Below are 21785 nucleotides of genomic sequence, written 5' to 3'. Positions count from 1 at the left end.
AGTATCTGTTACCTGTAATGATTGGGATTAGCATTTCCTTATTTGGGGGGCTTTTTTTTTTCCTCTCTTTTAAATGCTGAAAAAAATGTCGAAACCCAATTGAAGACATTGGTAAAGCTTCTACAATAAAATAGCTTTTTGGGGATCAGTAGAGAATTTAAAACAGGAGAATATTTTTTCAATAATTAGTGTTATTATTGTTTATAAAAAGGCTCTAATGAAGATTGTATTCATACAGACAGATGGTAGTAAAATACAGCAAACGCTACTTTTGCCAGAAAACAAATGGTAAATTTGTGAGGTTTTAAAGTGAACCATAAACACTTATGGTACCTTTTGAGACACAAGATCCAGCAAACTTGGTCTTTCATGGTATTGCAATGATGCATATTCTCCATAGCAGTGCCTCTAGACCAAAATAGTACTACTGGTATCCTAACAGTTTCTTATTTGTTCCTTATGCGTGCCTTTGTGAAAGATGGTGTTTAAATAGGGAGGACAGGGTCAAGATTCTGCCATACTGTGGAATTTGCAAGTCTCCTCTGTTTCTATGAGGGCTTCCTGTGGCTTCCAAGAAGCGTGCAAGACAAAACATCAAAGTTTGTTTGATGGCTTTCTTCAATAGACTTTCCTTCACCATTTAAAGACATTCAAAATAATGTGTATTGATTGAGATTATCATCTCAGGTTGTTTGAGCTTATAAAAAGCAGATGGTACTTCTGAAATGGGAAGTAATAGTATTTTATCATCTTTATGTAGGAGCCATCAAGCTGCATACTCCGCTGCTAATGCCTAGAAACAAAAAACTGTATGAACATAATGAAGCTTCATATTTCATGGATCACAGTGGGATGCTGGTTATGCTTCCTTACGACCTCAGAGTAAGTAGTATCCTCTCTGCAGGCAAAGCTGGGCTTGGAGAATTCTGTGTTGTTGTTTGATGCTTTTGATTCACCAGTCAAGAATCTGGGTTAGGCTTCTACTTACTCTGACTGCTGAAGCAGTGGATCTTTCAGTGTCTGTTCCTGTATTCCTTAGTGCTGTTGTTTTGTTCTTGGTAGCTGGAGCCCTGACCTCATAGGGAAGAAAAAAGTGCCATGTTATAAATGTGGTAGATGTCACTGCTGCTTTTTTTTTTTTTTTCCTTACACTTGTATGAGAAGAAGGACCCTTCCTATGACCGATGAAAATTCCAATATTCCTTTCTTCTTTACATGCCTTTGTAGAGAACGTGTGTAACAGTCTGTCTGGTTTTGTGTTCCTCTCTGCTAACAGATGCTCTTAAGAGTCATGCTGTAGGGCTACTCTGGAGAGGGACTGCTGCATGCAAAGTTGAAGTTACACTGTCTGTGATTCCTCCATAGTTACTACCCATATACATTATATGCAATGTTAGTGTAGTTAATTAACTTGTACTTAATTTAACACCTAAGTGCTTAGGTTTTTTTGTTTGTTTGTTATTGACAGTTAAAGAACCTGACTTTTTATATTCCATTGCACTCACTTAAGATCAGCATGACTCATCTTTCCTTTGCATTCATAACATCAAACTATATGGTATGATCCACAGTTAAGGATTTGTGCAGAACATATGATATTGAGCTTTCTGTTGGAATTACAAGTTTTGGAAAATGTGTTGCCAAAAACTTAAACAAATATTCCTTTATATCATTATGTGAACAGCAGAATACCTGCTAATACATTTTAATAGCCTTAGTTTGTGATGCATTTTCCATGTATCAGGATAATTAAGACAGTTATTTGTGTCCATCTCTAACTTCACATAGGAAAATGTTTTTACTGATTAAAGACTTGGACCAAAGACAGTTAATCTTATTTGGCTATGGCAAACATTTTAAGGCATTATGACACATGTGAGAGTAGAAGTGTTAACCCCTTAGTAGTAACTCATCTCCAGTTTCAGAGCATAGTCAGAATGAATGTTTTGTTTCAACCTTTTTTTTTTTTTTTAGATTCCTTTTGCAAGATATGTAGCTAGAAATAACATATCAAACTTGAAAAGGTAAGGGACATAAAGAGATGACATTTTGTACAGATGCCATGCTTTATGACAGTGAACACTGAAGATGCTGATTCATTCTTCGATGTTTTCTTTAGATACTGTATAGAGCGAGTTTTCAGACCTCGAAAGTTAGACCGCTGTCATCCCAAAGAACTCCTAGAGTGTGCATTTGACATTATTACATCCTCTGGAAATAGCTTTTTGCCTGTAGCAGAAACAATTTATGCCATTTCAGAAATCATTCAAGAGTTTCCAGTGCTACAGGTAGATCCTCTAATCATACTCTTTGGTTAATAAAATTTTTAGTATTTTTTACTCTTCTTCCATCCTAAGATGTTAATCTAAGTAAATATTTAGTCAAATGTGTTTAAAAAGAATAGTTCCTTTAACCTCAAAAAAGAAAGAATTTTCTATTTTCTGTTTGAATCCTTACACCGCTATTGAAATAACATCTCTCTTCTGTTAGACGAGTGATGCCATAGAATACTGTAGAATGGTGCAAACCTTGTTATTCTTTAGTTACAGGTGGGAGATAAGGTGATGGAAGGAGAGGTCTGAAGTTAGTTTTGAACAATGGAGAAGTTATTACAGGCTTAGTTTTTTGTTTTTTTTAAAGAAATTAGAATGCTAGTAAAACATTAGTTGTTTTTTTTTTTTTTCTTATTATGCTTTGCTAGGAAAGGAATTACAGTATTTACTTGAACCATACTGCCTTACTGAAAGCTATACTTTTACACTGTGGGATACCAGAGGATAAACTCAATCAAGTCTACATCATTCTGTATGATGCTGTGGTAAGATATTAGTTATTCAACTAATCTTTGTATTCATCACTGTAAAGTATCTTATTCTGTGGGGCTATCTTTAAAAATGAGTAATAGGGCATTGCCAGCTTACCAAGGAACATGTATTCATATACTTAAAGGCTGAATACATTCAAGCTACAAATTTATATTAATAACTTTTCTGTTACTTCTGGATTGGGATGTTTTAAGATAATTTTTAAATGTGTGTTTATGAGAAAATTATTCACCTGTATAATTAAGAACTAGTAGGCTATTAAACTAAAATTTTAGTGTTTTTATTTCAATAGAAAATTTAGTGCAGCTGTTTCTTAATAGTGTGTGGGTATTTTCCACTTCATAAGCAGAGAAAATAGATTTAATTTGAATGATAGGGGAGTGTGTAAATCTCAACAAAATGCATCTTTTTTATTAATCCTCTTCAATTGTATTTTTTTATCTTTTTATTAATTTACATATGCATTTCAGAATTCCTTTGTATTCATTTATTCAGAAGTGCTTTTCAAGAAAAGTTTGTTGTTGTTGTTGTTGTTGTTGAAGTAACCAAGCCAAATATGACCTCACTAAGAGATAAGTAGAAGAGGGTTATTTATCATTTTTGTTCTTTCATGGTGGTATTGCAGTTCATAAATTGTGCAGTTCATAAATCAAAAAAGTTGTGTTTTAATTCTTCTCAGCAATAGTAATTTTTTTTGTTTGTAACTCAGTTCTAAATATGTGCTTGAATCTGTTTCTTGTGCTGTAGACTGAAAAGTTAACTAAAAGAGAAGTAGAAGCCAAATTCTGTAATCTCTCTCTCTCATCAAGTAGTGTAAGTAATTTTATTTCAGTGTTAATTTCCTTGTAACTTGGCAAAAATCAGTAGTATTTTATTTGCTTTGAAATTTGCTCAACCACAGGAAGAAAGATAAACTATTGCAATTGCTGTCCAAAATAGATCAGTCTCTCTGGAAGTGGTATGACTTTGTTCTCTGCTCTCTCTGTAAGTCAGTACTGCTACATTCCAATTTTCTCTCTTCTCTTAAATGTGTTTTTCAGACCCTGCAAATAATTAAAGAGTAAATGAAATATTGTGCAGTGGTATTTAGTAAAAGAAACTTAGAAAAAATGTAAAATAATTGTCTGCAAATACTGGCTTGTGTATAATGAGAGTTGAAGTTGACTTCTGGACATGAGAGTTTTGTTTGTCTATTCCTTTTCTCAAGTTATTAGGTAAAATCAGGCTGCTAGGTAACAGGAGTGAAAAAGGTAGATATTTTACCCACACTAAGTCAAAAAAAAATTTTTTTTTTTAGATGTTACCTATATGAGCACTGTGAGTGGTGCTGAATATATTAGCTTTTATTTTATTTTTGTTTTCAGCTTTCTCGACTTTACAGATTTATTGAGCAGAAGGGAGAGCCAAGTAATGTATTTCCATTTTTAAACACAATGATAAAACAAAAAACAGGTGTCACTCAGCTCTTAAAGCATGGCATGAAGGATCTAGAGGAAATCATTGGTCTGTTAAAGCAACTTGGAATAAAACTTCAGGTTTGTAAAATATTCTGCTAATGAATTAATTGATTTTTAGATGACTGGATCTTGTCATTTGCCAGGAAACAAATTACTGATATTTTAGAATTAAAAAAAAAAATCAAAACGTGCTTTGATGACAAGTAATAATAATAGTATTGATTTTTAGAGATGCATTTTCAGAATAAGACCTTTTCATGTCAGAAGTCTCTGGCTTAATTTTCATTTAATTGTTTTACATAGATTTTCAGCCAAGATTGAAGGCATTACCCAGAACATAAAGGATTTTAAAATTTTGAAATAACCTGTAAATATTTTCGAAAATGGAAAAAGCTGATGATTGCTGAGGGTTTTACATACTCGCACCCCTTCCCTGAGGCTTGCTATTTGGGTCTTATGCTGTAGTTGTCTTGTGATGCTTTAAGTTTAAAGCATTCTTTCCTGATTTTTAATTGTATTTTAAGTTTTTTGGGTTGTCAGTGTTTTTATATGTCTTCTTTATGTGAAAATAGGTTTTTAATGCATAGTGCTAATAGGAAATGAATTACATTTTCCAGTGATAATGGTACAAGACACACATTCATTTATATTTTACAGGTTTCTATAAATCTGGGACTAGTTTACAAAATACAGCAGCACAATGGTATTATCTTTCAGTTTATAGCATACATCAAAAGAAGACAAAGAACTGTGCCTGAAATTCTTGCTGCTGGGGGGAGATATGATCATCTGGTATGTGCTCATCTCTTTTAATGAACTAAAAAAAAACACAGAAAAAAAACTTCTTGACATTTTGCAAAGACAGCGATATTGGGGGTTTTTTTTTGCTTTGTTTTTTTTTCTTGTTTTCAGATACCACAATTTAGAGGACCACAGACAGTAGGACCAGTTCCTTCAGCTGTTGGAGTCAGCATAGCTATAGATAAAATAACTGCTGCTGTTTCCAGCATGGAGGATTCTGTATGTTTTCGGTGTTTGTTTGTTTGTTTTTTAGTCCTGACATTTCAGTAACCTACTTGTAGTCACAGAAAGGGAAAAAATAAGAAGCTCAGATGTGCAAAATAATACTAAACTGAAATAGACAGCAAGCATCAAGATGACCTGTTTTCTTCTGTGTTTCTCTACATAGAATTTTTTTAAAAAAATAAGAATTCAGGGAAGAGAGGGACTTTCATAGCCTTTTAATTTAAACAATGCATAGTCTAAGAGAAAAATGTCCTGTTTCAGACAAGAATACCATGCTAGATGTTTAGCTAGTAAGTGTTACTTTGCCCCTACCACTTCTCCCTGTATAAAATGATTGGAGGTGGAAGGGAGCTTAAGAAAATAGACTACTCTGTACATGTCACACAATTTCACTTTGCTGTGGAATGTGTATTTTAAACTTTACCTTTATAAGAATAAATTAACACTGCTAAGCAGGGCAGGAAGAAAAGAAAGGAAAGGCTAGGATACTTTGCAGCTGAGACTGTACAGATGCCTTATTTGTCAAAGAGCAAAGTTCAGCGAAATGATTACTTTCAAACATGCTTAGGAATATGGTGGATCTAAAAAGAGGTGGATCTAACCCTTTATTTCAGATTGATGTGCTTTGAAATACAATAATATGTTTATCCTCCTTTGCTCCATTGACTGCTTTATATTGGGAAAAAGGAGGTCTGGTTGCTAATACTGTCCCCCTTGTTTTTACTTTTACTTCAGGTTTCTGTCAGCTCATGTGACCTCCTGGTTGTAAGTGCTGGTCAGATGTCAATGGGTAGAGCTATCAGTATTGTTCAGAAACTCTGGACTGCAGGAATTCCAGCTGAAATAATGTATGACTGGTCCCAGGTACAGCTTCTATCCACATATGTTAACTGAAGTATCTTTTAATAGTGGTTGCAATTACCAGAAGATTATTCTGGTTCAGCTTTAAGTATGTCAGCTGGTGACTAACAAAAGAAATACCACTGAATTGCCTGTTCTGAGTCATGTGCTGCAGAGGAGACAGTTTGAGCCACTCAGTTGCTTGCTGACCTTTTAGTACTCTTTCAGCATAATATTTTCCACAGTTTCGATTCCTCTATTCCAGATCATTATGCTTTACCTATGACCATGCTGGGTTCTCCTCCTTTTGCAATTTTTAAGGGATGAAGATTTGGGTATTTTTTATCTCTGTCCAGTGCTGCCTGCAACCCGCTGCCAAGTCAGTATAGCAAGCACTGCCATAAGTTCAGCACTGAGAATGGCATAAGTCAGGCTCAGATTTACATAAAACCCAACTGGAGTCAGCTTTCATGAAAAGGTGCCAGTCATGCAGGACTGAGCTGTTAATAGAGAGAAACTAGCACTTTTGGAACCTCATGTCATCCTGAAGATAATGTGTAAAGTCAGTTAAAGTTGTGCCTTAAAAGTGCCATTTTGACCTCTTGGCTCTGAAAATGAGTTTACAGTGTCTAGCTCAAATGTAGACTTCTACAGTGTAGAAAGGAGGTGAGATGAAAATGTTACCGTAACAGAATGGATCTCTGTAAACTTTATTTGATTCAAAGAATGTATGCAACTGGCGTTGTCTTCTAAATCTGCTGAAATGCATGATAGCATGCATGCATGAATGCATGATGCTAAGTCTACGCTGTGGGGCTCCATAGACTGTTCCTCATTCTGGTCCCTAGTTGCATCTGCATCCATGCTGAAAGGAGACTGGACTGCATTTCACTTTTCCAATATTGTCTGAGTTTCCTTTGGGAGGACACTTGGAAGGCAGGCAAGGAGGAAGCAGCAGTGCACTCCAAAATACCCCCCATAGGAAGGCTGTGTAGCTAGGACAGTGGGTGTGCTGCAGAGCATGCCTTGCCCATAGAGTGAATTCAGCTAGCACATGCGTGTGGGAACTATGACTGCAGGGCTAACCTCAGGACATCTTGTTTATCTAGTGTAGACTTAGCCAGATTTCAATTTTTAAGGAACATCAGGTGGATAAATATATCCATAAGGAAGTTTCACCTCCTGGACTTGTTAATACAGCATTCCTCACTTGAAAGATTATATACTCAGTGCAACTACTGCATATCAGGTTATTTTAACTGAGGATAGGAGACCTGGTTGTGTAAGTGATCATTTTATAATCTGCCAAATTTCTGTTCCATTCTCCCTGCCCCATCTTGTCTTAGTCCCAGGAAGAACTACAGGAATATTGCAAATGCTCTGGGATTACGTATGTGGCTCTTGTGTCTGATAAAGAAGGAAGTCATGTAAAGGTAAGCGTGGGCCAGGAAGATGTTTGTTGGTGTTTCAGATTTATAATCTGTTGTTCTGCACTTTTTAAGAAAAGTCTGCTTCTTATCTCTCCATTACACTGTTACTCACCAACCTCCTTAACTAGGAGAAAAAGTCTTAAAATTAATGCAAACGTTGCTTCACTTTGAGTTATCAGTGTGTCTTTATGTGGAAGAAGTTTTCCATTGTCTCAGATTTCTTTGAAACTATGAAATGAATTAATTGACTCAGCCTTCTTTCCAGCTGACAGCTTTCTACAGTTACAAAACAAATATAACTAAATTATAAATCTAAAAAAGAAGTGAACAGTTCTAAAATATCCTTGATTCGGTATCATTATGAAAAAGATCTGTACTCATTTAATGGAAAAAAAAGTAATCATTTGACAGGATCTGGCACAGTCATGTCATCTAGCCAGTCTGTGTTACTAAAATATTTTTCACTTGTTATTCATTCTCTTTCTCATTGTAACAGAGAGGACAAATAACTGTACAATAATGGTATGAACAAGTAGATTTTGATGATGAGAATGAGATGTATCTGTGCCTTCCATGAGACTCTTAGAGTGTTTGGTTTTTTTAAATATGGTTTTATCAGAGCAAAACCAACAAAGAGCATGATAACAAGTTGAATGGCATTGTGACTGACTAGTCTTTTTCTGGTAAAGATGGAGCAAATAAATTGTTTGAATGTCTGAGTGTAACTGTGGCAGACTGAAAGCCAAGCACAATTCCAGAATAATTCCTTAACTAAAGAAAAGTTCAAATCCATATATGCTTTTATTAATGTGGTGTTTGTACCTATAAACTATTCTCTTCAAAATTAATGATCATATCTTAAAGACAAGTAGCTAAGCAAGTTCAAGTTTTGGGAATGTAGAGGAAATTGGTTGCAAAAAAAATATAATTAAATCAAAGTTTTATTTGGCAGTGATTGATTGGTAATGATGATAGTTTCTTCCCTTTCACTGCTTCGCCTTTAATGGGTGATTAATCCAGTTTGTTTTTGTTTAAATTTGAGACATTTATTCACATGCAGTTTTAAGAATCAGCAATCTAAGAATCACTGAAATACATCATAGGTGAAATCCTTTGAGAAGGAAAGGCAGACGGAGAAAAGGATTTTAGAATCTGACTTAGTAGATCACCTGGTCCAGAAACTGAAAACTAAAATCTGTGATGAAAGATGTAGTAGGTAAGTAGCATAACAAGTGAACATGAACGGTCAAAATTACAAGTGATTGCATGCTTTTTTAATTAAATAATTTTAAGAAATGCTTACTTAAACTTTGATTTTATTCCATAAAGGATAAGATCTTTGCCAAATTGCTTTTGCGGGGAAAAGAAAGCAAAGGGCTTAGTTATAGAATTGCTATTTTCACTGAGATTAAGAATTGATTTCTCTAGCAATCAAAATAACCTCAAACGTCCTTAGGACTTCAGAAATTTAAAGCCCTCTGTTCACTAGAGTTGTGCTCCGGTTGCCAGTTCAAACACTACTCGAACACCAGTACTGTACGTACTGCAGGCCTGCCTGGAAATCCTTCTTACATTCATATACCATGTAGTAATCAGAGAATCAAAGCAGCAATTCCCTTTCATTCTGAGGCAGAGCTGATGCAGTAAAAATGAAGGTGAGATTGTAGCACAACTGTATGGCCTGACTGGCACAAGTGAAAGTAACACCTGGCAAAGATTTGGGATGCAACACCTCATCATCATATCTTTGTTAAAATTACTATGTAATGTGACCAGTAGAAATTAGTACAAAAATCACTGGAAAGGCTACAGTCAGGCCTGTGTGTGCACACACAGTAAAACTTATACACACACACACACACACCTCTTTGTAAATATATAATTATACACACATGTATATATGTTAATATAATGTGTGTGCGTATGTACATATGCACACCATGGCAGCAGCAACAGACATGCTTTAGTCACACAAACAAGAATTAAGAAGCTAACAGATTTGCTATCTGTATTTCTGAACAGGCTTTACAATAAAAGAAGTCTTCAAGCTATGACTTAAGTCTCAATAGTTTGCTTAATTGCAGGGGAAGGACATCTTCTTCTGCTACCCACCTCTTCATTATCCTTAATCTGGTCTCTGCCAGTCTTTGTCAGCATTTGATTTTGCTGCTAACATGATTCTTATGTGTTCTGTGACAGACCTACAGGATCTAGTAAAGGTTATGAAAGAAAAGCATAGTGTCTAAAAGGAATCTTACTTACAGATCCTGAGAACAGAATATAGAAAAGCCCATATTTGATGATATTAAACAGAGAAATGCAATAATATGATTGTACTAATACTGGCAGGTTTCTTTGTTAACAAATCCTGAATTTGGAAAGTAAAAGGATTCGAACTAATAACTGAAAGCTGCTTTTAATTTGTGTGACATTATAAATATTACTTTGATGCTTTAATATTATCTCACAGAAACCTGTAAAAAGCTATAGATTAAATTCACAATTCGGAGAGAATATTGCTTATAATACTTTCTAGTATATAGGATCCAAATCATTGTTGGAGGACAGGAAGCACAAGAGTGTTTTTGTATCCATGGGAAATTTAAGGATTGCTGGGCTATTGGCACTGGATTATTTGTGTAATCTGCTGGGCATGCTAAATGATATTTTATAATGCAGTTCTTTTGTATGCTTTCCTACCTGCTCCAGAATAGAAAATCTAATCTGCAGGTAAATGCTGGGAATCTCCATAAACTTCTTCAATTGTTGGAGTAAAATAAGCATACTTGTATGATAATCTCGAACCCAGAGTTATTGCAGTATTCTTTCATTATGTAAATTTATTTCCCTGTCTTTCTTGTTTATTTTTAGAGAAACCTCAGATAATCTCTCAGTACAAAATCAAAAGGGATCATTTGCTAATATTTCAGGTATTTGATCTCTAGTTATAGAAAATACACATTGATTTCTGTCTCTGTTGAAATACTGTTTGTAAGAAGTATTTGTTGGATCATAATTTTAAATGTATTGTCAAAGTCAGAGGAATAAAATGTTTTCCAGCAGTGTATCTGGTTAGAGACACTTCCTCCTGATCTCAAACATTGTCCTGAGCAATTTAAAACTGAATTTTTCTCCAAACTAACAAAATATAATTGCTCAGACCAGCAGATAGAACATTCTCCATACAAGTATTCTTTGCTGCAGTGATTTTGGAGGGAGGGGAAAAAAAACAAAACATGAACACATTATTGGTGAGAAGTTAAATGTCATCTTGTTGAAAAATGATGTGATTTGTGATTGTGAGTCTTGAGTCATGCACTTTGAACTACTGTTCTGCTAAGATTTTTTTTCTTCAAGTGAGAATACCTTACATATCTAGCTACAGATTTGCATTCCTTACTCTGATAACTAAATTTTGCATATTAAAAAAAAAAACTTAAGTACTTGCTCTGTGCATAAGATAAAGTTTGAGGTTTTTGATAATTAGTATTGTAATAAATGCTTGTATAGGGTGTTTTCTTGGTTTTGGTTTAAGAAAAACTAATCTTTTTCTTTCATAACAGTGGGGCAGCGGTTGCCACACTTAACTCAGTTTTTCTGTGATTACCTGAAGTGACAATTTGGATTTCAAAATCAGCAATTAATCCATGAAATTGCTTATCTTTTTTTTTTTAATTGAATCTACTATTGGACTGGGCATTAATCATTGCCTCATTCTTTTAATAGTTTTTGGTATTAGATATGCTATAGTGCTCTGTAGAATTCTGTGTTCCATTTGGAACCTTGTGTTAATTTCAGGGAACACAGATGGAAAATACCAAATTTTTTATTGCTACCAGTCTTTCAAAGTCATAAATTAGCATTTGGGAATCTACTTGCACATGTTCCACTATCCTATCTACTTGACTTACTTTTTCTTTAGTGATCTTTGGACTTTATGCTATATAGTTCTTTGCTGATTAATATTTGTGAATTTTCTGCTTCTGGTTACTTTTTGTATAAACATAGAATGTATTCTGAAACTATATGTTTGCATCTTAGGTGTGTTTGACTCTCATGGAACTCTTATAGTGCCTAATGTTAGTGTTATAGCTCCTGAAAAATTATCTGCCAGTGCCAGGCGTCGTCAAGAAATTCAGGTACACATGCACACAAATCGAATAAGTATTAAGAATTATTCCTTAGAAGTTAAGGATGTTGGAATTCACATTTTCCATAGCACCTAAATTACTTGTTTACATTCTGTTTATTCTTTATTCATAAAAGAGACTGGGAACAACACAGAGGGTTGAAGGTGAGGAAAATTTTTTTAATGTTTAGGACCCTGGGTATTATCTGTAACATTGCTGTGGCACAGCTATCGTTATACATGTATATTAGAAATCTCACTGTAATAGGAACAATGTTTCTGGAATTTCCTACTTCTTGTAAATGCTCAAGCATGTTAAAGTTGCAAATTCAGCCTGGTTTTTGTATGCAACATGTTTGTAAAACATACTCCATATGCATTTCATTATGTTGCCTCAACATAAAGGCCTAAGAAAAAATTCCAGATTAAAAAAAAAACACAGCTAAAACACAATATAATAGTATTGTAGAAAAGGTGGAATGATGCTAGAAACAAATGTCAGAAGTTGCTCATTTAGGATTATTGGCTTCAAGATATTTAGATTACATGGTAAAACATAACTGTAATTTTATCCCCTCTTTAATTCAAATTTAGGTGTTGAACAAAAATCACCTCTGTAAAAAGTTCTTGGGACATAAATAAACAAGTAGACGTTACTCTCTGAGCTTTGAGCTAAGCAGACTTGCTATATTAAGGTTTTCAAGCATCTTTCTAAGGTACTAAAACCCATTTTTATGCAAGGCTGCAACCATTTCTGTAAGATGCTATGCTTGCATGATTATAGTTTGCTCTGAAAACAGCATTACAAGGCATGAGGCACACACTTTGCTATTGCCCTCAAATCAGTCATCCTCCTTTAGCTAGAGACAATTCAGCGTATCCAGCATACAGCATCATATTCCTCTGAAAAGTAATCTAATGCCCATAAATAGAAATGCAATTTTGATCTACATACACAAGAATTCACAACATAACATGCAGTTCTGACTATCTGCTTTAGTATAGTACCGGTATTATCAAATCTTTCCCATTGCTGCAAGGGTGGTTATGGATTTGTTTGTTACTGAAAGTTATGTTAAATGTAAATTTTAGTTTAAATAAGATCAAAAGTTCTACATCTTGTGTTAGAGTCAGCCTCTTCTTTTCTCATAATCTATAAAATAGAAAGCAAGTGTTCCCAACCTGTGTCACAGAAGCAGTATGCATTTTACTTTTGCCCATCTTTTGTTGGCAGGTACAAACAAGACTTCAGACATTCATTTCTAGCCTGCAACAGAAAACAAGTGAGATTGAGATTTTAGCAGTAAGTATTTTGCAGAAGCATGCATTAATTTCAAACCTTTAATTGAACTGGGTGATGCAATTGCTATTTGGGAACAAATTACTTCCATTAGTCTCACAGTAGAGACAGCAAACGTAACCAAAAGAAACTTCTAGCTAAAGACCCGTATCATGTTTGTTTGATGCTTGAAAAGTATTTGGGTATTGGACAGTTGCACAGAACAAAATACTTGTTTAACAAGTGTTTAGTTGTAAAGTCTTAAGCTATACTTATCCCAGCTATGGTGGTAGAAGATTTAATGACTTGTTCCTGCTAGATTTGCTGTTACATTTAAACCAACATGGCTTTTGTGTATAGTTTTTAGGCTTTGCTGAGCATGTCACAAAGGACTTTAAAATGGTACATACTTTTCAAAGAACAAACCTGTTTGCCTATTTGTAGCTTTCCCTAACGAAATCTTTCATGAATAGCTTGTTTAAAATACTTAAAACTTTGGCAAATTCCCAGTTCTGTCAATATGGGTTCCTCTGCGGAAATCAGAATTTCTGATTCCCTTTTACACGGATAATCTCAAGTTGGAAAATTGACAACAGGAATAAAAACTGTTAAATATTTGATTCCTTTATATTATTTTTGCAGGTAGATCTGCCAAAAGATACTGTGATATGCTTCTTATCATTAGAGGTAAGCAGCTAAGTATTGTCTTTGAAACTCTAATTGAAACCCTAATTGAACAACAGATTTTAAGTTTTGACCCTAATGGAGTCGAATGTAAAATTCACCCATAACATTTTTTTTTTTTTTGAAGGCGTTTGAATTGGGTTTTAAAACTTCAAAGCACTTTTTTAGCCAAAGGGCTTGAATGAGGCTAGAAAAAATCATTTTGCCAAATGCACAGACACCATCAGAAGCTCTTAATCCAAAGCTTGAGGTTTCTCCTAAAAACAGTTAAATGAAATTAAATCTTACTGCTCCTTTTCAGAAACCTGTAAGCTTGCAAAGGCTCTTTTGGAGCTATTAACGAAGGAGGACCCAAAATACAGAGGCAATTGTTTCGAGTACAGTAGCTGAACCATCTCTTAGTGAGGCCAAGGTAAATAGAGGATGTATGAGTACTCTATTGACCACTTTAACAACTCAGAAACCTCTTGATTAGAAAAAACAAAGAAGTTCTTTTCCTTCCTCCAGTGAGAGCAGTGGCTTTAAAGTCAGACATTCTCATTAGAGAGATGGACTCCTCCAAAAAACTCTAAAGAATGACATCTGGCCTGGAAGTGGATCTGGTACTCACATGCATGTTTTATGTCTACTGCTCTGAAGCAGTGCTTAGCTGGTAATCAGACCTCAGTGAAATATTATAAAATATTTTCAAAATACTTAGTTGATCCAGTCTATCCAAATGGTGGAGACAGTTTATCACATTTTACTTCAAAAAAGGGAACATGCACACAATCAGCATGGCCATTTTGCATGATAATTCACTTCTGACTCTCATTATATTAAAGTTCTTGCATGCTTTTTTTTTCCTAAACTGTGTTAAGATCATTAATGTCTCATTTTTAATATATTTTCTAAAAAAAAAACAAATTACAAGTGTTGTTTATACAAATTTTGTTTAAAACAACCTTTTTGATAGGCTGTTTAAGTTAGGGGCATTGACATTACACAGTGTTCAGAAGAGTGAATCCTATCAGAAAAAGTGTTTATTTCAGAAGAGAATATAATACTGTATCAGTGTTCCCTGTCAAATTCTTTTCCTTAGTTTGATGGAGATAGACAAACCTTTGATGCTACTGTGAGACAACTGACATCACGATGGCCAAAACAGCGATCCTCATATCTACAAGCAATTTGTGATGAAATTTACAGTATCAAAATGGAAAAGAGGTAAATTTGTTAAGCTATTATAGATATGTAAAACATCCCAATTATTTCTGCATTTGAACTTCACTAAATGAATTGCTCTTAATTTGTCTTCCCCTCTTCCCTCCCATTGAGGGGGAAAAAAAAAACAACAGTAAGGAAATGTGTCTTTAAGTAGTTTTCCCCTACCATGAAACAAAAGGCAAAGAGTTACCTGATCACCCAGTCCTCACTTATGGTATATACTGATCTAAATTCTACATTTTTGGAAATCTTTTCAAGAAATTTTGAAATGTATTCTATTATCTCATTTGCTGCTTTGTTCATAAAACTGAACAGCAAACAGTAGTATGCAGTATACATTTATGTGGACTACAGTATACATTTGTGTATACTACTACTAGATAATAATCCTGTTTTCTCACAGGACTTACTCAGCCTGACTTTCAAAACTTGAGCACCTTTAGTTCCTTCTGATTTGAGGGGAGGCTGTGGAATCTGGCACAGCTGATAAACTGCCGAACTTTAAGTGAATACAGTGCATGCTCTTCCTGCACATACAGTAAAGCCTGTTTCTGTTTTCTAAGCATAAAAAACATTTGGGTTGAACTCTTAACCTCCTTGTCAGATTCTGGCAAGGCTGAAACAGTCTCATCTAGGCACATCCAGTTTTAAGCCTCAAATTTTAAACTTGTATGTACTAGGACAGTTAAATGAGACTTGGTATTTATATCCTATGATAGGTTTCATTTATACTACATTTTCTTAAACTTCTGTTCAATTTGAAAGTACTACTTAATAACCTTTAAATAAGACTAAAAATTGACTTGATTCTTTCCTCTTAAAAGAGGATGCAACAAAATTGCTTCATGTTTAATGTTTACTAAGGCAACTAAATATCAAAATACTTTTTTCTGTAGCTTGCAGGGCTGTGAGCAAGGGACTAATTGCTACCTACTAAAATATGCTGGGTGAAAATGTTATGCCCTCCCTGATGAAGTTTTCCTTTCCTGTTTCATGCTCCAGCACAAAATATTGCTTAACCATAGCCTGCAGATCACTGAATAAAAGCTGAATGGGCTAGATAAATGGAAAGAAAATGAAGGGGAAAATTGCAGGGACAGTCAAAACTAAAGTTATCACTTTTCTACTGAATCTTTGCTGTTGCCAAGCTTGTTGCCAAGATTTGCCACATTTTGTTCTAGTAGCTTTTGAACTTGTAGTTCCAAAGTTAAAAATCCTCTCTTTTCCTTCCCCCTGCAGGGTTCCTGCGCTTATCCTGTACAGTTACAGAGATGAATACAAGGTTTTGTTCTAGTACTTCAAGCTTCCTTTATGGGACGCTTCCACTAACGGACAACAGTGTTTTTGCATAAAAATTTCAGAAAACTTATAATGAAAGATAGGCAACTAATGCTTTTTTTAATGTGTCCAGCTTGAATTTCAAGTGTAATATAAAACTGTAAATGTATTCAAAAAAAGGTGGAAATAAATGTTTTCTAGTCACTTAACGAGCAAAGTCTGACTACAGCCAGCACTATGTGATACCATGTAATTCTTGTTCCCTTACCATGCAAAAGACAAATTATCAGCTATACAGGCGTGAAACTTTTCTTATAATGTAGTTTCAGAATGCCTGTCATGTCAATAAGCAACAGTAGTACTGAAATGAGAAACTCAGTTCAAGGATTAGTGAGGATGTATTAACTTCAGCTCTAAAAGACTGCTTTAAACTTTTTATTGTACATGAAGGCCTTCTTCAAAAAAGTTTGGTTAGTGAACACTTCTTGACATACATATTACAAGAATTTTTTTTTTTAACTACTACTTAAGATTAAAGTCTCTCTATAAAAAAAAAGGGCTAAGATTTAAGTTGTTTAAGAGAGTTGTTGCAAGTCTGATTGCCTATGCTTGTCATGCCCATACTTTCATATTTAAATCAAGCAGCTGCTTCCTGGGAGATGAAATAAGATAGATTGATACAGGAAAAGCTTGTTTCAGACCTGAAAGACCTGAGTCTAGGGATTTAAAGAAAAACAGCAACCTACAGATGCTTAGAAACAGAATGACAACTTTTGAGTTAGCTTTCTTCATGAAGGTTGTCAGATTAAGTTTGTATCTCAAGACATAGAAATGATGAGGAAGTTAGAGCTTCCCTGTCAAGGCTTTTTAGTTGTTTATAATGGCTGTACACAGTTAAAGCTATACAGTAATACAGCCATGTCAGGAAAAATGAAGTTAAGCAAATCTAAAGATGAGCTATAGCAGCCTTAGTTAACTATATGTTTCACACCAAATTAGTTATAGTACAGGAGTGAATGTGCAGAAAAGCTAGCGATTTCCAGAAGCATACTTGTGTTTACTCCCCTCCTCCCTATTACCTTTAAATAGTTTGCTCCTGTTTCTTCATTCTCTGACTTACCTAAATGATTGTCTTCAGCACTGCAGGCTCATTGCATCATCAAATACCTATGTTTTCAGCCTTTTTCTTGCAGTGAAGGGGATGGCAAACTTAAAATATGTGAAGAATTAACTTTACAGACAAATAAACCCCAAAACTTCATATAACTAAAGTTGCAACAGCAACACTCAGAGTAGCATCAAGAGCGAGTCAGTCCCAAAGGCACAGATAACTGTGTCATTCCTAGCCATTCGCTGAGGCAAGTAACATCAGTCATTACAACCACATCCATTTCTCATTGCGTTTAATAGGAACAATTAAATATTCAACTTTTATATCTGCTTCTAGGAAGGTGCTACTTGAAGATGTGAAGTATGGGGAAATTAGATCCCTGAATACACTGAAGGATGAAGCTTTAAAAAAAAAAAAAGTTGACATGAGCAGTCTTAAGCCATGTCTAAATGGAACATGATGCAGAGTCTCACCCTCCCCCCAACCCAAACTAGAATCAGCAGAGCTATTACCAGCATAGAGCAAAGACACAGCTGATTGATTAGCTCTGTGAGAGCTCAGGCACCTTAGGGATAGCTGCACTGCATCATGTAGGCATGTCCCTCAGAATAAGGTATAAACAGGAAAGCTGCTGTTCCCGATAATATGTTGGCACCCACTTTCCCTAGTACTACTGAGGCTTATCTATAAAATTGGGCATCTGTCACTGAGACTCCAGTTCTAGCATCACTTTGCTCATGTTACTGCATTTCTCTTCACCCTGTGTTACCCCCCACATGGGTTTTACACTGCCCATTTGTATAATACAAAACAAACAGCAGTGTAAGTACAAAACTAATTGGCAGTTGAGTGTAAAGCTATTTCAGTATAACCCTGTAAATACTCCTGCCATACAACAATCCACAGAAAGCACTTTTGGCTTGCAGTTTAAACACAAGTACTGATCACATCCCAGTGTCCTGCTGCAAGGAAAGCCAAAGACAAATGGTAACTCAAAAAGAAATGGACTTTGCTTTGAGCAAGGGTCTGGTCTGTTAAAGTGATGGTAGGCCACTGGTCCATCACTGTGTTGCTTTACTCTTCTTGTTTTTGCTTTTCTTGTCTTTCTTCTTCAAACCATCCATGTTAGCTCTCAGTAAATTTGAGTATGCCTGAAAGAACAATTAGAACCATTGAAAGAAATACTTGGGTGACAATATACTAGATGTAACATATTACTCATGGATACGTATCTGCATTCTCTCAGTTCTCAGTTACAGAATCATGCTCTTACCAATGCAAAGAGTTAGCTAACATACAACTGAATTAAAAAAAAAAACAAAAAAACAAGTGCAGACAGACAGACAGTCTAAGATGAATCTGTGTGCCAGTTTAGCACTGAATCAACCCAATCACAGCTAGGGGGAAAGAGATAATAGTTCACAGCTGTCCAGTGCTTCCTACTGACTACTCTTCCCCAGTACCTACAAAAAATGAAGATAAAAGGCATACAAAACTTACCATCTGGAATTTATTTACTTCCTTTGAGCTCACCTACAAAAGTAATACTGGAGGTTAACCAAGAAAAAAATGGCATATATTATAAACTAAATATCAGTACGTGTTTACCCATCAGTGACCATCTAGTCTCTTTAGCAGCAGCTGGACCAACTCATCACATTCAGTGCTAAGTAGGCTGAACTGACATGTCAGAGGCCTTCACTAATTTAGAAAATCAAAACCACTCCTCACTAAATGAGCAAAATCCTCTAGAGTTCTTCCCGAAAATTCATCTGTTTTCAAATGTAGAGGAGGTGGAGAAACATTCTAAGGAAGGTTTTGTCTCACTGTAGGACCATATCTTAATTTTTTGTGGAGATGCAAGCCCTGGAGTAAGATATTTTATAGACCATATTCTCTCAACTCTTTCTCAAAATAACATTTTCCTTAGATGTCCTCTGTGATGGAATCCAAAATCAATTACAGCCTTTCCCCATCTCTCATTTAAAGCGAACACATCAGGTTTTCAACATCTAAGGTTAAGATTCCCTGAAATACAAATGTCTCTGTAAATAAGCAATTCAGGTATGCTAGGTGAGATTAAGGCTTAGAAGAGTCTGCCCAATCCACGCACACTCTTGACAGGAAACGAGGACCCATTTTCTATTATTTCAGTCTGGGAACATACAATTGTTTCCTGGGTTGTAACAACCTTTAGCCAACCATCTAGGCCTATAGGAAGCTACCTCTTGTCACCTGAAGCTGGCCTGTACCTTTCTTCTGCTTGGAGTCACACCATCTGTCCTGTGTCCTTTCCCCATGTTATCCTTCTCTCTCGAAGGAGTTTCCCCCATCCCTCCAGAGAATTTCACCCAGAACACGGCAGCCAAGACTACTGAAAACAGGCACAGTCCCTTTCTGCTGTCCAGCAATACCGTTTTGAAGCAAAATCCAGTATACATACAGAGTGAAACTAATCAGTTATACCATCTATAACACTGAGATGAAGTATAAGCATTAGACTTCAGTAAGTTTAACACTTTGGCATCCAAATTTCAGCTGTGTTTAACTACCATACAATTTCTTCATGAGAACTAACCTCTTAATGCCATAAAACTCGTGTCAAGAGACATTTCATTTACAATATGGGACATTACATCAGTGCAAAGCAGGGCTGCTAATCATTCTGATCTGAAGCTGACGCTTACCACTGTGCTAATTTTCTTCTTTCCATCAGTTGCTCTTAGAAGACACTTATTGTCTGCTGGTTCAAAACTTTCTACATGGCCTTTGCGTGGGACTGGTTTTGTTCGACCATCATCTGTATTGAAAGACAAAGACTGTCAACTCACATTTCACTAAAATCACTGCATGTCTCCTGACATGAGATGTTAAAAATAACTCATGAGGAGATTTGTAAAACACCTAGAATTTAAGACCATCTGAGCTGACAATGCTGCCACATTGTTCCACAACCCCTTTTCCCTACGACCCCAACAGCACCTGCTCTGTAAATCAGATCTGCATGAAAAATACCTTATTGAACAATGTAAATCCTTATACTGGCAAACTATAGAAACTGCTTGTTTCAGCAACACTGTTTTAAATGCATTTCAAATTGCAGCCTATGATGCTTGACTTTTCAAGTACTGCCAGCTATCCAAAACTTTCCTAAGAAACATGATAAGCAAATGAAAGCAACACTGTACTTCTCTTTCAGAAGTCTGAAGATGAAAATTTCCAATTAGTTTTAATAATTAGAAAGTCTTCATATTGCCTGACAGTTAAAAATACAACCTTATTTTACAATCATTAATGCTGCAACTGACAATTTTGTCAATATTACTACTTTTGTTTTCAGATACTCCAACTTAAGACTACATTTTTTTAAAAAAGATAGTAGCAACATCAAAAATTCAATTTAAACCAATATTGCCTTAACCTGATAGGAAACTTAAAACTTACATTTCTTCAGTGTTATGAAAACACTGCCCGAAGTTCTGCACTTTTGAAAGAGTCTTGTAAGCTCTGTCAGGAACTGCAAGAAAAAGAGACTCCGTCCTTGGTTGAAGGCCACCACATAAGCATTTATTTCTTCTCACTACACAGCACAGTCATTTCTGCCTGAGCAGCAGCCATTGCCTCATTCAGATGGCGCTGTTACAACAAAGCAAGTCGCTCCAAGTTACCCGGGAAGAAGCAGTGAGCAGGAAAAGGAGAACTGACATTTTTTTCCCACACAGAAAGCACCAGACACGAGGCACAGGGGCGGCCAGTCCGAGCTCCAGACTCTGCAAGAAAAGGCTGAACCACCCCTCGCCTCGAGCTGCCACGGCGCCCGCGTTTCTGCTCCCCGCACGCCACCCCAGCCACCGGCACCACGAGCCCCGCTGCCCCCGCCGTTTCCGCGCCGCCGGGGCCGGGCCGGAGCCGCCCGCGCGGGCCTAGCGCGCCCCGCGGGGCCTCCGCCGCGCCGCAGCGGCACAGGGCCCGCCCGGCGGCCATCCGAGCCCCGGGGGCCGGCAGCAGACAGGCTCGGTGCCCCGGGGACGCGCCGAGGCCCCACACCCGGCGGCGCCCTCCCACCTGCTCGCTCTCCAGCAGCACCATCCCGCCGCGCCGCGCTGCTCTGCCGGAAACGCCGGGCGCACGCGCACGCGCACCGCCGCGCCGGCCGGCCCCGCCCCCGAGGCCCCGCCCCCGCTCGCCCCGCTGAAGGAGCGGGGGCGGCGCCTCGCGCCGACGGGCTCGAGACCGCGCAGCGGCGACGGCGGGGCCAGGGCCGGGGCCGGGGCTACGACGAGGCCCCGCCCCGCTGGCGCTCCGCCCCGGAGAGCGGGAGCGCCACGTCAGCCGCCGGCTGCCGCCCCGACGCAGCGCAGCGGCCCCGCCCCCAAGAGCCAGCCGCGCTGGGCGCCCCCTGGCGCTGGCCGAGGGGCCGTGGCACTGCGCGGGGCGGGGCGGGGCGGGGCGGGCGGCCGTTGGCGGCGGGGGCGGTGCCGCCTGCCTGGCTGTGCGCGCCGCCGCGGGAGCCGCTGCCG

The 21785-nt window shown here is 37.1% G+C and overlaps 2 protein-coding genes and 1 long non-coding RNA gene across 13 annotated transcripts in view; 1 reads left to right on the top strand and 2 right to left on the bottom strand.

The window, feature by feature from the left end:
- The window catches only part of EIF2AK4 (eukaryotic translation initiation factor 2 alpha kinase 4), a 40611-nt gene extending 24248 nt beyond the window's left edge, over nt 1-16363 (top strand). For 3 of the 11 annotated variants that reach the window (XM_067296622.1, XM_067296616.1, XM_067296623.1), the window contains 17 exons: nt 761-882; nt 1975-2024; nt 2120-2288; nt 2702-2818; nt 3573-3638; nt 4190-4360; nt 4940-5074; nt 5144-5302; nt 6044-6172; nt 7495-7581; nt 8682-8794; nt 10450-10508; nt 11620-11717; nt 12942-13010; nt 13629-13673; nt 14752-14876; nt 16116-16363. In XM_067296622.1, the coding sequence (XP_067152723.1) occupies nt 761-882; nt 1975-2024; nt 2120-2288; nt 2702-2818; nt 3573-3638; nt 4190-4360; nt 4940-5074; nt 5144-5302; nt 6044-6172; nt 7495-7581; nt 8682-8794; nt 10450-10508; nt 11620-11717; nt 12942-13010; nt 13629-13673; nt 14752-14876; nt 16116-16170 (1769 nt within the window). In that variant the 3' untranslated portion in view covers nt 16171-16363. Of the gene's footprint in view, nt 1-760; nt 883-1974; nt 2025-2119; nt 2289-2701; nt 2819-3572; nt 3639-4189; nt 4361-4939; nt 5075-5143; nt 5303-6043; nt 6173-7494; nt 7582-8638; nt 8795-10449; nt 10509-11619; nt 11718-12941; nt 13011-13628; nt 13674-13971; nt 14083-14156; nt 14261-14751; nt 14877-16115 lie in introns of those variants that run through there. The other 8 variants (XR_010884164.1, XR_010884163.1, XR_010884165.1 and 5 more) reach the window with 8 other exon arrangements.
- Nucleotides 708-12973, bottom strand: LOC136992084 (uncharacterized). Its single transcript, XR_010884166.1, has 3 exons — nt 12890-12973; nt 989-1075; nt 708-793 (listed from the first exon to the last, which is right to left on the bottom strand). It is a non-coding gene; the product is annotated as an uncharacterized lncRNA (long non-coding RNA).
- A 1576-nt stretch (nt 16364-17939) lies between the features above and the next one.
- SRP14 (signal recognition particle 14) lies at nt 17940-21381 on the bottom strand. The gene is made up of 5 exons (XM_067296624.1): nt 21331-21381; nt 20710-20782; nt 19953-20065; nt 18766-18798; nt 17940-18416 (listed from the first exon to the last, which is right to left on the bottom strand). The coding sequence occupies exons 1-5, from the start codon at nt 21352-21354 to the stop codon at nt 18327-18329; spliced, it is 333 nt and encodes a 110-aa protein (XP_067152725.1). The 5' UTR covers nt 21355-21381; the 3' UTR covers nt 17940-18326.
- Between the last annotated feature and the right edge of the window lie 404 nt (nt 21382-21785).

Source organism: Apteryx mantelli, chromosome 4 (assembly GCF_036417845.1).
Source record: "Apteryx mantelli isolate bAptMan1 chromosome 4, bAptMan1.hap1, whole genome shotgun sequence".
NCBI lineage: Eukaryota > Metazoa > Chordata > Aves > Apterygiformes > Apterygidae > Apteryx > Apteryx mantelli.
This window is presented reverse-complemented; position numbering and strand designations above follow the sequence as displayed.